This window comes from Lathamus discolor, chromosome Z (genome assembly GCF_037157495.1).
Source record: "Lathamus discolor isolate bLatDis1 chromosome Z, bLatDis1.hap1, whole genome shotgun sequence".
In the NCBI taxonomy this organism is placed as follows: Eukaryota; Metazoa; Chordata; class Aves; order Psittaciformes; family Psittacidae; genus Lathamus; species Lathamus discolor.
The window spans coordinates 66,528,240-66,544,095 of record NC_088909.1 but is presented as its reverse complement, the minus strand read 5'-3'; the positions used below and the strand labels follow the sequence as shown (position 1 = coordinate 66,544,095).

At 35.7% G+C, this 15,856-nt stretch overlaps 1 protein-coding gene across 1 annotated transcript in view; it reads left to right on the top strand.

The window, feature by feature from the left end:
- Positions 1 to 14,716, top strand: part of LRRC2 (leucine rich repeat containing 2) — a 74,237-nt gene extending 59,521 nt beyond the window's left edge. Inside the window, exons 6-9 of the mRNA XM_065662010.1 lie at positions 8,490 to 8,635; positions 10,447 to 10,602; positions 12,421 to 12,557; positions 13,814 to 14,716. Of these exons, the coding sequence (XP_065518082.1) occupies positions 8,490 to 8,635; positions 10,447 to 10,602; positions 12,421 to 12,557; positions 13,814 to 13,863 (489 nt within the window). The 3' untranslated portion in view covers positions 13,864 to 14,716. The remainder of the gene's footprint in view (positions 1 to 8,489; positions 8,636 to 10,446; positions 10,603 to 12,420; positions 12,558 to 13,813) is intronic.
- The last annotated feature ends 1,140 nt before the right edge of the window (positions 14,717 to 15,856 follow it).

Sequence of the window (15,856 nt, the reverse complement as noted above, 5' to 3'; positions counted from 1 at the left end):
TGTTTGCTTTGCCATTACATGTGTTACCCTAGCAACATAAGCCAGTTGCTTTCTGGCCTAATCTGAAGTGATACTGTTAATCCTTATCTGCTAAATTCCTTGACACAAAACTTGAGACTCCATGCATCAGTTTACATGGCCAGTGCTGATGCTGGGTGCGTGTGTGGCCAATGCTCGCCTATATCTAGAGTCTGTGTGAAGAATGTGTTATGACTATGTGACTGTCTTATCTGATACATGATTATATGGCTATATGACTGGTGACAGTATGCACCAATAGGCTGCTGCTGAGGGCTATGACTCCTCACTCAGTCCTGTCAGGCAGTGTACACTGGCTGCCAATCTGTCCTGAGGCTCCTACTTTGTCTCATCTTGAAATACAGAGCTGGTCAGTTAAAAGTCATCTGACCTGTGTGATTGTGGTATCAGAGGGGCTGCAATGAATTAGAAGATACATGTGTCAGGATCACACGTAGGCATTGCTGTGTCATGATTTGCTGTTCTTTTCTGCTTTTGTTGTTAGCGTTTGGTTTGTTTTCTCTTTGAATGCACGCCTGTCAGGGCAAGAAAATGGTTAACAAGAGGTCAAGCTACCCAAAACTGCTTTTAATATAGTTGAAATAGTTTTCATTTGCAGAAGCTAGCTCCAAGTTTTCAGGTTACAAATACAGAATGCTCTTTGAAATGCTGGCTAGAGGCAATAAAAAGGTTGACTAGACTTAAGGGCCTAATGTGATTATTCAGAATTGTAGAACACTAGAGTATATATTTTTAGAAAAGTGAAGAAATGAGTAAAAGATATAGAGCATCTTAAATCCCCATTAATTTCATTAGCACAATCAAAGAAAGTCTTGATAAGTGCCTCAGACTTTTCATAACTGGAGGGGTCCTTAGTATCTTAAGATCTTTATAACCTGTGTTATACTTTCAGCGAAGGATTTTTTTACCTCATTAAGTGACTTGTCACTGTGTTCCTGTTCCTTTCTGCCATTTACTTGATGTGGGTATTAATGATATCAAAACTGCTCAGCAGAGATCTCTCAACATGTGTTTTTACAGCATAGCATCACAGAACTTCATTTGCAGCTCTAAGTTCTGTGGTAATAGTGAAGTTAGTGGTAATAGTGAAGTTAGTATTGCAATACACTGCCAAGTTCAAATCTGCTTTCCAAAGAATTCAACTTTTAGCAGATTTCACCTTTGAAATCTCAATCAACAAGCTGAATATGGTGTTCAGTATTATTCTGTAGAATATCAGTGAGATGTTTGTGCCATATTCTGATGTTGAAAAAATCTTGGACTGTGATAATATAAAGGTTTTCATTATTTGTATAAATGTCAGCTTCCTTTGAATTCTACAAAGTTCTTACACCGAAAACCATGTTGCTGTTGCAAACCTTACGGACTAATTGTATAGAAGATTAATTTTATTGGGAAGTGCAATATTTTTGGTTATGTTGATCTTGTATTGAGAAAGAAGGATGCACCATGAATTTATCATTTCTTTTTCAGTTGTCTGAATCTTTACAGTCTTTCCTAATTTTGATTTAGGTCTTTCAGAACTGCTGCAAAACTAAAAAATAAAAACCAGCCACGAACTCTTTCCATTATGTAATAACTGTCACTTGCTTCTTCTGCATCTCATGTATTGTATTCTTCCTTGAAAAAAACTGAAAAGAAGTATGGTACTTTGCATGTAGGTGTACAATTGTTTTATTCAGTGGCAAGTAATTTGGGGGTTAATTATTATATATCACATTACATATACAGCTATTTATTTGATTTTTTGACCACTATTGCATATTGAACACAGAAGTTTCACTGAGTTATATGCTGTTATCTTTTTCATCTTTCCATCTTTCCCAGGTTTCAGTCAGTTTAAGAAATGTGTGTAGTTTACTGTTCTTGTATTAGCTTGTAGTTCTCCATATTAGATTTTATTTGCAATTGTAAAAATCTTGACAGTTTTAGATGTATGCTGTCAATAATAAATGTTATTCCTTCTAAGTATTTGTTCAGTAGGCATAGTTTCCTTTGTTATATTTATGTTTTTATGTACTCAAAACATTACGTAGGTACTTGTAAACTGCCATGTTCACAGAAAATACTATCTGGCATTGCACATTCCAAGTGCAAGGTCCTACACTTGGGTCAGAGCAATCCCAGGCACAGCTACAGGTTGGGCAGAGAAGAGATTCAGAGCAGCCCTGAGGAGATGGACTTGGGGATGTCGGTTGATGAGAAACTTAAAATGAGCTGGCAGTGTATGCTTGCAGGCCAGAAAGCCAACAGTATCCTGGGCTGCATCAAAAGGAGTGTGACTAGCAGGTTGAAGGAGGTGATCCTGCCCCTCTACTCTGCTCTTGTGAGACCTCACCTGGAGTATTGTGTGCAGTTCTGGTGTCCTCAACATAAAAAGGACATGGAACTGCTGGAACAAGTCCAGAGGAGGGCCATGAGGATGATCAGGGGACTGGAGCACTTCCCGTATGAAGATAGGCTGAGAAAGTTGGGTCTGTTCAGCCTGGAGAAGGCTGCGTGGGGACCTCATAGCAGCCTTCCAGTATCTGAAGGGGGCCTATAGGGATGCTGGGGAGGGACTCTTCGTCAGGGACTGTAGTGACAGGACAAGGGGTAAGGGGGTAAAACTTAAACAGGGGAAGTTTAGATTGGATATAAGGAAGAAGTTCTTTACTGTAAGGGCGCTGAGGCACTGGAATCGGTTGCCCAGGGAGGTTGTGAGTGCTCCATCCCTGCCAGTGTTCAAGGCTGGGCTGGACAGAGCCTTGTGTGGGATGGTTTAGTGTGAGGTGTCCCTGCCCATGGCAGGGGGGTTGGAACTAGATGATAAGGTCCTTTCCAGCCCTAACTTTTCTATGATTCGATGCTATACACAAGTATGCATGAGTTTGTTGTTGTTTAGTATTAAAAAATTTCTAGGGGAACTTAGGTCTCCAGCAACAATGCGTAGCTAACCAAAGCTAAGTTGCTTGGACACAATCTGAAGGGGACTGGGCAGTAAAATGCTTGTTTGGAAGTAGCTCATTTTGATATAGGACTTAGATGAAAAAGTGCAAAATGTATCTGAGCTTATACTGCTTCAGTACTGTGCAACTTGGTTCTAAACAATTTATCTTCTGAGTAACTATACTGGGACAGGCCAAATGACTGATTTTGTTAGACATCTTTTTTTTCGTTGTGTAAGAGGCACAGAATAAAATTTAGCAATCCAAGAAGTGTTATGGACAGAGCCTTCAGTTGTATTTGTGCCTACCTCTTCCTGAGTTTCCCTGAGTTGATGAAAGGGTTCCTAACATAATTTAGAACAAGAAACTTGCCTAAAATACAGGAGCGTCTTGGCTACCCTGGGGACATATCCAGATATTTTCTAATCAGACAAATTTTTTTCTTTCAAAGACTATTTAAACAATGATTCATTAGTGTATAAGTTAAAAAAAAAAAAAAAAAGAAAGAAATTAGACTTTAGATAATTCCAGTAAAAAGCAGATGTTCTCATCCCTGGGGCAGTAATAAACACCATGTGGCTGGGTGGTATTACTGGAGGGCTGCAACATGTCCAGTGCCTGTGTCAGATCCATATGAAGGAAATTCTTCCTGTCTTGAAAGCCTAGCTTCATTGCATATGTTTAAATCATAATAAAGATGGCATCATTTGAATAGTACTTCTTCAATTGCTGTTGCGTCTCAGAGAAGAAATGAAAAAAAGATCTTGGCTTTGTCTCTGTTGTGAAAGTGAGTAGTTTTAGTTGTCTTGCTCTGAAGGAACAAAATATATGTTAAAAAGGTCCTTTGACATACTTAAAGGGTACTTCCTATCCAAACATTCTGTAGAGGTCAGTTAATGCCTTTATGCTACTGACATTGCTGCTGTTTCTTTTCTAATGGCTTTAATTAAAACATATGGAGAGTATGCATGCCAAGTGAGCTACTGAATCCATTTGAGTTGATGAGAAACCTTTAATTGACTTCTGGTAGGGACTAGTTTTCCTTTCTAATGTGTGTCCTTAATTTAGAAGTTTTGTAGACTTGAAGAAGAGATGACTTTTTGATGGCAAAGTGCAGTAATATATGCAGACTGCATGTAGCTCCATCAGTAATACTATGAAAATTTAATGTTACTAATCAACACAAACTTTCTTTTTTTTTTTTTTTTGAGACAGCAAGCTTGTTTTGGCCTCAGTCCAGTAAATCACTAATTTGGTACTTAATTTCATGCATATGACTCACCTAGTGGCTTGGAACAACTCCTAAACACATGATCCACATTCTTAGGGATTTTAACTGTATGAAAATAGTCCTGCTCTTACTGCTATCTGGTTCTTCAATGACCTATGAATAATGAATGCTTGATATTTTTGTGAATACTGCATATGCAGCCAGCATTCTATTCTTTGCAGACATGATGAAAGGTTTGTGTATCAAAAAACCTGCTTTAATAGAAAGCAAAGTCTTTTTGTTAACTTTTTATTCTTACATCACCATAGCCATAATTACCCTATTAGACTTTAAACAGTAGGTGTTTAAATGATGGTAATGCTCCAGTGATGAAGGGGATAATGTTAAACTTTAGCATCAGAAAACCAGCGTGTATTTGTGGATTAACTCTGCAAAAGATTTAGGATTTTAGCATTGCAAAATCAGAATAATTCTGTTTGAGTGAACACTGGCTTTTACGTACTTTTCTTGGATTTAGCTTATTTAGTACCAAAAGAAGTGTTATTTGAAGTTATGCTTTTTTACACTTCAGAGGGTTTTGTGAATAACTGCACTGTTACTAAGGGTTGGAGTTGACTGTTAAATACCTTGGCATCCTAAAGTTTAAGAGTCCAGTTTGAAAGTCTGGTAGTGGACTAAAATACAAGTATACAAGTAGATCTTCACAAGAGGTATCTTCTACCTCTAAAGATGCTCTTATACTATTTCTTTAATTTGGGCTTTACTCCAGGAGTGTCAATGAGATTATAGAACAGGTTATACTTACAACTTGGTGAAACAAAAGCTAGGGATTTGGTTTGAATGCATGGGATCTATGTGGGCAAGGGAGCAGTTAGCACTTAGTGTGCTCCTTTGCTATATATACTGTAATGCTTTCAGCAAGCTAATGACATGCTGCGTGCCACTCTATTTGATTTGGGAGACAACATATGCGATAATGTGATCCTACTGTGAAGTGATATAAATTTTCGTTGAATTTATTGAGTCTGGAATTTGTGGGCACAAGCATGTTTGTAATGCACTGATAGATATTTCCTTGTTAAGCCTTTGTATGACTTGTCATACATTAACTTTGATGGGATGTGGTTTCTGTCACAGAATGTAACTGAAAAATACAGTATTTTTGTTGTAAAGCTCAATGTGACTTTACACATTTTCATTTGTTGGTGTTAAGTAGTCGGTAACACATGATAAACTTGCATGCAACCTTATCAGTAAAATCCTTTCATGACAAAAAGCACGACAGAAATAAAAGCAGACCCGTAAGTGACATAACTTGTTCAGCCCAGGACATGGTCTCCTTTTCTTTCAACTGAAGGTTTTGCTGTTATAGGGAAAGGGAAGCAGTGGAGTTCCACAAGGTTATCTGGATTATTTCTGTGAACAAAATTATAAAGATAAGCAAAATGGGGCAATTTGTCAAATAAAAATGACAAGACTGATTAAACATAAGAATGACAAGTCCAGGTAGCTACACTATTAAATATAGCTATTTTTTAAAATGGCGCTTCCATAAAAACAATATTCTGATTGATTCAAAGTCACATAATAGAACAAAATAACAAAAATCAACATCAAAAATAAATTAAAATGTAAAAATGATAAAGGAGCCATGTTTATTTGAAAACTAAACATTATAAAAGGTGAAAAAATGCATCAGTCCTTCAAGAAGCTATAAAATACAGAGGATTTTCTTTAGAAAATATAACAATATTTTCCAATCATTGTATATCATAGGTGTTTGTTGTTGACGTATCAGAGACAGATTAAATAAAAACTCCATTAGGTTTCAACATATTATTGACAGGTTTTGTTCAATATTACCCTAAAATTAAAAACACTAAGGGCTTACATCTTATACAATATAATCATGGCTCCATATATTCTGCTGCATGCTGAGCCAAACTTTATAACAAAAAAGTCCATGGTCTTATATTTTGTTACATTTTTACGGGAGTACAAACGCCTGAAAGATTAAGATTTCCATCTAATTGAGCATTAAACCAATCTGCTTTCAATACTAGATGAAAAATGTCAGAAAAATCTCTGTTTATAAACATACTATTGCCATGTTAATGTTACTTTTAATTTTTAATGCAATAAAGCACTTTCAGGAAAACATATAAAATTAGCTTCTGCTGTTGAAGAAATATCATTTTACCACCTAATGTTACTACATTGAGCATGACAGGGATGGCATGTGAAAGCAATGTGTTAGGAATCTGTGTGAACAGCGATGTGAATTGATTGTAAAGTAATCTGCCACTTTGTGTTTAGGGACTGTGGGTTTCCATCTCTGGGAATGGTTTCAGAACACTTTGGGTGGAATTTAAATCTGTGGGACATTGTTTTATACCTGTGCCTGATAAATTCCTTCTGGGGAGACCAAATTGTTCTATGTGCAGAGAAACCTGAAATATCTGCTTGGGATTTGGAATTGTGACAAAATTTGAAAACACAAAGTAAATGCAGTGTATAGTGCTAATTATTTTCTCCATTCTCTCATTGCTACAATCTGGAAGCATCACTGCTTTTCTTGTTTAAATGGAGGTTCTGTTTCGTTGGAAAAAATTTCAGTCTCTGGAAAATTTGCAGTGTGAGTGAGTACTCGTTGCTGGTAGTCAGTCCTCAAAACAACAGAATAATTTTGAAGTGAGAAGTGTCAGGAAAAGATGTCTGCTTGGCTGCTCTGAGCCAGGAGGGAAGCATTTCCATGGTAATGCCTCACCAAGACTGTTTTAATACAGTGGTCGGCAGATTTTAAATTATATCTTTGACTAGAGAAACTCTGAACATTACTCTGTTTTTGAAAGGTAAATTTAATTGTGTAGTCAATTGTGATATATTAACTTCAGTACATGTCCTTGAAAAGATTTCCCCAAATTTTAGGGTTACACAGCAATATGAGGTTGTATCTAGAAAAACAAAACAAAAAACAAAACAAAAACCCTCAACCAAACATAAAACCTCACACTCCACAAGCAAGCAAACAAACAAACAACATGAAAAACTACTGTCAAAAAATCCCAAAAAAACCTGGCTCTGTCATAGCACCAAGCTGTGAATATGAGCATCTTAAATGGTAGAGGTCAAATTAAGATGAAAGTCTGTCAATACTGCAGTAAGAATTTTGGCTATAAAAAAGAACAAAACATAAGTAGATTCTTATTAAATAATAATAATAAAAAATCCCTCTCAAGGATTCAGAATGTATTTTATTGCTTTCTACTTCTTTCATTCTTACACTGTTGCTTGCAGTTTGCTCACTTTGGAAGCAGAAAATGTATTTGGTTTGGGGTTTTTGGCTGCTAATTATTTTCTACACTCTAAGAAACCTTCAGGCAAAGACCAATGAAATTCTTTTGCTACTTTCTCTTTTGTATCAGGATCTATAGAGCTAGATTGGGATGGTGACATATGATTAGGAGCTCAGCAACACAGCTTCCATTTTGAAGTATTTTTTTTCATTAACATTTATACTCCTTTGACATTCACTGTAGCTAGATGCATGGTTTTATGAACACTGATAATGTGAATAATCGATTCACTACACAGAGAGATTTGTTTAACACATTTATTTCTTTAACAGGTATATTTTACATTTGTACATAACCTTCATTGTGCTAAAGGTTTATTACTTAAAAAAGTAGTTCCTTTGGAAAGCATAAAATAAAAAGCTCTAGTGCACCTTATTTAGTTTGCAGTATGGATGATGTATTTTTAAAGATCTTTGAAAAATATTTGGCTAAATTTTCTGTTTCTTAAATTGACAGTTTAATTTTCTAAGGGTCTCCTAGCAATATACTCTCAGTGCATAATAGAGTTATAACAAAGGATATTATGTGCATTTTGTGAGAGTTATAAAATCTCTGATTTTAGGAATGGTAACTTTCATCTAACAATAATCGAAACTGTATTTTGTCACTTCAGAGCTTACTTCATATGTAAGCTAGGAAAGAACCCAGTCATTATTTAGATCCAGCCTTGTGTCATCTCCAACTTCATATGATACCATGACAGTGTTAGAAAGGTAATGAACATTTTGGGAGATGATAGTTATTTCTGGTGGTTTTTTTTTTTTTTTTTTTGTATAAAATGATGACTAAGAGATAAGACTGGCAAAAAGTTGAATAAAAATACTCATGCAATTCTTATTTTTCCAAGTGCTTTGAGAAAAATAGGAACTTTTGATGAATGAAATGTCTTCTGTACTTTGCAAAATGTAACTAAAATAAAGTGCCACTTCTTTCTAGTTAAGTAACCTGAAACAAGTCACAGTTGTGGACGTGTCAGCAAACAAGTTCCATTCTATTCCAATTTGTGTACTTCGGATGTCTAATTTACAGTGGTTGGATATTAGCAGCAACAACCTGAAAGACCTCCCGGAAGACATAGACAGGTAGTTTATGTTTTTAATTTATTGGCAGACTTGTGAACTATAAAGCAAATCTAGAAAGTAACAAGCTTCTAAGGGACACCATTAACGAAAAATTACGTGAGAAAGTCTCATTTGGAAATGCATCATACAGTTTTGCATGTAAGCTTTACCATTATTATTGATGGAATAGGTCAGATAACAGAAACTGCATTTTCTAGCTCATCGAGGGCAGATTGCACATTCAGTGCCTCTGCTTTTCAGTTAACTAATTAGATTTTCTGCTACATTCATGACAGCATTGTTCTTTAGGAAGTTCATGGGGCATACTGTCTCAGTTCCAGCAAAGGGGACTCACCATATGGAGTTGGCAGCAGTATCACTCTGGAGGGTAAATAGGGTGGAGGGAAAGATGAACTAAAGCATATTTAGAGAACCTGATAAATTTTGGCAGTAAAGCAGAAAAACGTTACTAAGATTAAAAAACCCACTGACGATTTTCCCCTCCTACTCTGAAGTATATATTCATGTACATACATATACTTATGTTCTCAACTTAGAGATCCATTGGAGATATTTTTTAAAAAATCATGCAGATCCCCTTAATGGGACTTACTAGTCTGAGAAAGCACTTATTCCTGGGCCTGTTTATTCACTCTGGAGTCCTGCTGTAATCTGGTTTACAGAACATTACATAACCATACGTAAAGAAACTACAGATTAACTAAAGTTTATATTTAAAAAAATATGGGTTATTTGTTGAGTTGGGAATAGAGATCCTTGAGGCAGAAGAAACTTCACACAAAATTTATTCAACTTTAACTTTTGCAAACCCCTTGTTGATGGTCAAAAAGACCTTTCTGGGACATTGTGTAATCACAGATTTCTCTGACAGCAGGGGCTGAAATCTTTTGTATTAGTAATTCAGATGCTCTAACAACAACAGTATACAACTGCCATTTTTTTTCCAGATCTGTACAGATATTTGATTAATTTGAAAGAGATTCTAATAATATTTTTGTTTTATGGAAGGATACTCACTAAACTTAAGGGTCGTTTTCCTCCTGTAACGCGTATATATTCCTCGGTCTCCAAAATGCTCCTTTTCTACATTTCATCTTCTCTGTTTGTGTACAACAGTGTTTAAGGAATGGGCTTTTCCTGCCAAACCAGACAAACTTGTTTCATCAGTTTGGTATGCTTTTTGTCTTCTATCTACTCCAAGGAATAAATGCCCAGTCACAAATTACTATTGCATTAGGAAAAGAGCTAGGGCAAGTAAAGAAAAACAAGCTAAATGTGTTTCTTTACAAAACATTGTCATTGTCATTAAATTGATTTCAGTGGGAAAACTTGCAAGAGCCACATGACCAGGAGCTGGTCTTTCTCTTGCTCCCCACCGTATTAATTACTAGTGAAAAACAATTGATGGGAATATACTGCCTGTCACAAATATATCTAGTTCATAGAATCCAGCATATGGGTAAAGGTGTGAGCTGGTGGCTCATATTTTTCATCCGTTCCAGCATACACATAGTGAGCCTTTATATCATATTCTGTCAACATGTATATGAAAGCACAGTAATTTTTGTAATCTTTTATCTGGAGCATGCTTCTGAGTACTTTTCAGAGTTATGCTATTAATATCTATAATATTGAACCATGACTGGAAATTTCCATTAAAGTTAGTGGAAGTGTGGTATAAGTAATTTTTGAGCAGCCAAAGACGGTGCATGTTCTTCTTTTGTACACGATTAATTCTGTATTGCTATCTTGGATAGATATTCCTGTCTGAAATAAATATTTTGTTATCTTCATCTTTCACATTTTTACAGGTTAGATCAACTTCAGACACTTCTTCTACAGAAAAACAAGTTGACTTATCTTCCACGAGCTCTTGTCAATATGCCAAAGCTCAGTTTGCTAGTTGTCAGTGGTGATGACCTGGTTGAGATACCCACCGCTGTCTGTGAGTCAACCACAGGTTTAAAGTAAGTAAAAGAGAGAAAGTATGTTCTTAAGACATAAGGTAGGTGCACTCAGCAGAAATATTTTCACAAGCATCAGTTTCTACCATACCTGGTGGTCAAATTAGGACTCAATTTATATCAGAGCCATTAAGGAGACACTAGAAAGCTTGGAAAATGCAGAGGATCAGCAGTTTTCTGATTTTCGTCGGCTGCTTCGCCACACTGTGCATCTGTATGCCTAAACTGCTATTCCTGTGTAGACACGGTTGTAGTAGCTCTAACTCTGGAGTCTCATAGTCACGTGCCAGAGCAGTACCAGGAAACTGGCAGTTTGCTGTTGATAAGCTCACTGTTGTCAAAAGTATGCTTCTGGGAGTTAAAAGTCTAAATAGTGTCACGTGAGCTTGGTAGTTCCTATATTCTCTGTTGTGAAGCAGCACCTTGTTGCTGCATGCAGGATAAGTCTAAAAGGCGTTTTAGTCTGCAGTTACAATGATCTTGCATTTCTACCAACAATGTTCAGGTCTTTGATTACGAAACCATTTGAGACTCCGTATCGGGTCTAACTGGGATGGAGTTAACTTTCGCCATAGCAGTCCTCATAGTGCTGTATTTGTATTTGTAGCTAGAATGGTCTGGATAACACACCGAGGTTTTTTGCTACTGTTGACAAGGGCTCCCACATCAAGGCTGCCTCTTTAAACCCCCGTCACAAAGGCCAGTGGACTGAGGATGAGCAAGAGGTTGTGAGGGGACACAGCTGGGACAGCTGACTCAAACTGGCCAAATGGATATTCCATACTGTATGGTGTCATGCTCAGCAACAAAATCAAGAGAAACCTTTAGAAGGCAAACACCTTAATAAGGTTATTATATACTGCTACCCATACTGAGTGCCTGGTTCCCAGGAAAGGGCTGGACATTGCCCATTGATAAGTAGAGAATGCAGAGAATGATTTTTTTTAATTATTTTTTTAATATTTGTTTTGCTTTGTTTTTCTTCTGTGCATGGCTTTTGTTTTTCTATATTAAGCTGTCTTTATCTCAACCCATTACTTCTTCATCTTATATTCTCCCCTATCATGCTGCAGAGAGGGAGTGAGAGGGCTGCTTGGTGAGAATCTGGGAGCCAGGATCAACAGATCACAGACTCACAACAATTCATGATATTTTGAAAAGCTGTATGATTTGTTGTACCATTTGTTCTTTAGAAAGTAACATTGCTTGGATTTTTGTTACTTCTTGAGTGGAAAAAATATCAGAGATTTTCAAAATGTTACAGACTTAATTTGCACGTTATTTTAGATGTTAATGTAACCATCTAGTTTCTCATCTGCAATGTGTAACTTTAGGAAATTTGCAAATATGACACAACACATATCCAGTCATGCATTGTAAAAGAGAATTAACATAACAACTACCAAAAAATAGAGATACATATTGTCAGTGAAGTAATGGCAAAATTCCAGAATACAGGCAGTTTTTAAGGAGTTTGCACTGCTCTGTAACAGTGGTGAAATTACCGTGTATTCCGTCATAAGTTTAATAATGAAGAAATATACCTCTTAATGCAAAGAATGATTTATGTAGATAGGAAAAAAAAAAAAGGAGAGCTAAATCTCATAAATTTTATATGGAAAGTGGTGTATAGAGAAAGTTCTGTTTGAAATTTTTACTGCTGAGAATAAGTGGATCCTAATGATTCCACAATGCAAAAACTGAGCAAATGTTCTTTATGTTTCTCTTTCTGGCTGTAGCGCAGCTTCTAAAATGTCATTCATGTAGGCCAGTGAAGTTCAGAAACCTGATGCATATATTCTTTTGTTAATCTCTCTCTAGATTTGTAAGCCTCAAAGACAGCCCAGTTGAAACTATTGTATGTGAAGACACTGAAGAAATTGTAGAAAGTGAACGTGAACGTGAGCAATTCGAGAAAGAGTTTATGAAAGCGTATATTGAAGATCTAAAAGAAAGGGGTATGTGTTAATTTACAGTAAGCTTCCTACTATCTTGGATATAAACGCAGAAATACAATTGAAACATTAACTTCTAAGAGAACAAGCAATATATCCTTAAACTGTAATTATCTATTACGGTAAATAAGACTAAAAGTGAAAATGTCGAATGTGTTTTGTTTAAATTTTGGGCCCTGACTAAGACACTTAATATTGAACAAATGCATACAAAACTAATGGTGTGTTTGCACATGCATTAATTCAATGACTATATGTGCAATGATTATCCTTATTCTCCAGATTTGCTCACCTCACTGGGGATTAGCATTAGCGACTGAATTCCTGCAGAAAGTGCTTCTTCTCCTCAAAAAGAAACACAGCGTATATAGGAAATACTCTTTGCATTGATAGAACATTTTTTAATAATGTGTCTGTATAAAATGTACTAATTATTTGACCACATTGTTTTTATTGCACATCACCTAAAAAATCTACATTACTTTATATTGCTGTTCTGTTTTAGACTTACTGTAATTAAGTAACCAGAAATCTCTTTTTTTTTTTCATTTGGTAAAACATGTTAGGAAGCAAAGGGAAAATTTCCTGTGAACCAAAATACCATATAGGGTTTAAATCTCTTTGAGAGTTTGTGTGTGGAAATGAATTTTTGTAGAATGAATCCTATTGTATCTTTTCATTGTTTGCATTTCATGAATTGGCATGTAGGTGGCCTGTAGAGCAGTCCTACAAGACCTGGCAAAAAAGAAATGTAAAGGAATGTGGCTGCAGAATATTTTTCATGTTCTGATACTGGACTTCTATTCTTTAATGTTCATAAGCTGCACACTGGAGTATGCAAGCTGCCTACTTCTAAAATGTCAGCCAAGCTCCCTGAAAACTTCATTTGATCCTGCCAGGCATAGGCCGGCTTTATACTCATTTGGGGTAAAGCAGCTCAGGGACAGATGTTTCTGCCTTCCTAGACAAAACTTATCTCCAAGCTTTAAGGTTGGATCACAAATCACTCTTGTATTTCCTGCTTCCGAACTCTTGTACTACAGATTATGCTAATACCTGCCTTTAAAAAGCAGACTGGAGAAGGAATAGCTTCTGTATCATATGAGCTAGCGGAATTTCTGAAAGATAGCAGAGAGATCACTTGTAGAGAATTTTTGAAATAAAACCAAACCTAGCTGTTTCTAGCTAAGGGCTCCATTTATTTGTGCTGGATTACATAGCTAAAGTCTGAGCTGTATTTCTTTTTTCTCTTTTCACAGATTCTGCTCCTTCCTACACTACAAAAGTACTATTCAGTCTTCAGCTCTGAAGAACAGAAATCTCTAAATCACTACTGAACATCAGAATAACTCTATTACTATCCATCTTAATAGAAAAAACTGGAAATCACAGATGGCCAGAAGCACTTCAAAATCACCATGATTTTTTTTTATTTCTTACTGTAGTTGCTCCCAGTAACTGCAGATAAAACAAAGAGCAGTAGAGCCTTCATAAGATGCTGTTTCACCTTTTAAATCAACAAATTTATTTTCTAGTTCACAGCAGCAGCCACTAATTTACATATAAACCTGCTGAAAGTAAATATTCACTGTAATAAAATATACACAGGCATAGATACCCTCAGGTTGAATACACTATATGCTGTAGTTAAAGCAATGGAACATGAATCACCATCTTAAAAAGAGATTTTATTTTATAAGAGGCCAAGGATTAATTTAGAAAACGAATATGATCTGTTTTTTTTTCTGAAGACCAAATAACTCACGTAGTGCTTTACAATATTTAAAATGCAAACACATATATAGTTGTTTGCATTTACTTTCTGTTCTTCAAGGAAATTGTCCTTCTTGGGATTTTCAGTTTAGATAAAATTTAACAACTTTATAAATAGAAACTGCAGCAATTCAGATGCTTTTTTTTCAAGCATATTATAAGCTTTTAATCTGTTTTCAAGTTCAAGTACCAACATGACTGAAATTTTGCGAAGCAGTCATATAATATAGCAGTGTATAAAATAAGATTTTAAGGAGTAAGCAGTGTGAACAAACACTATCAGCAAAATGATGCTAAAGGTCTCCTACTAATGGTTTCGGGTTACAGGATTTTGTGGACATTTATGGACATTTTCCAAGTTGTATAAGAATGAGTTTGCTGGATAAGAAGTTTTGTTGCTTTCTGTTTACTAACCTGTTTATATATAACTGTGTATGTGTAGGTACCTAGAGTCTCAGGAATCTAATTCTGCTTTTTTTTTTGTTTGTTTAATAAATCAATACTTTTTGATCTAAAAAGACTTGGAACTTTGAGTATTAAGACTCAAATTAAACACAAATTTGAAAATGTAAATAGCCCTAAACTTATGAGTGTAGTTAGGGGAAATTATGTTTACATCTTGCTTTTTTCTTATAGAAAAGCTCTGTCCAGTTTTGTGCAGTAGTGTCATTTAAGTCAGTCATATTTAAAAAGCAAAGGATGTGCTCCTTAAGACTTCAATATAAAAAAAAAATATTGCTTTTGCTGTTTTCCTTCTTTTGTAACTTTTCAGCATTAATTCTTTTGAAACAAAAGAATTTGTAAATACTAAGTGTGTTACTTATTCCCATCACAAACGTCTGCTGTTAGATTACTAACCAAAATTAAACTCTCTCAAGTTGGTCTTTAGGTGTTAATGCTGCTTTTAAGCAAGACCTGAAGAAAAGAGAAAGTTTCAAAAAACTCCATGTGGGCTTATAGAAATCAGTCTTTCTGAAACTACCCTACCAAACTTTCTTTCAGTGAAATTATAAAATTTGTTGATTAGGTATTAATACTGTTGTAATAAACTTCCTTAAGACATCTGGTTCGGAATTACTAAATTCGGGTCTAATATACCTGAAAATCAGAAATGGAAATCACAACTGTAGTTTTATGGAATCTTGATGTCCATTATGGGAGTTGTAACTTTAAGAAAAAAACAAGGGTGTGAATGGAATTAACAAAACAAAGATTCTGCTGTCAGAATTTTTGAATAAAATTACAGAGTGATTTTGCATGGAAGTGACCTTCGAAGAGCAACTAGCCCAACCGCTCCGCCACAGGTGGGGACATCTTTCACTAGATTAGATTTTTCAAAACCTTTTCCAACCTGAACTTGAGTACTTCTCATGACAGGGTATCCATAACTTCCAGTGTCTCACCACCCTTATTGCAAAGAACTTCTTCCTTATATCCAATATAAATCTAAACCCTATTTGAGTTTAAACTATTGTCATGGTAAAGGCCCTGGTAAAAGAGCTTTCTCCCTCTTTCTTGTAACCACCTTT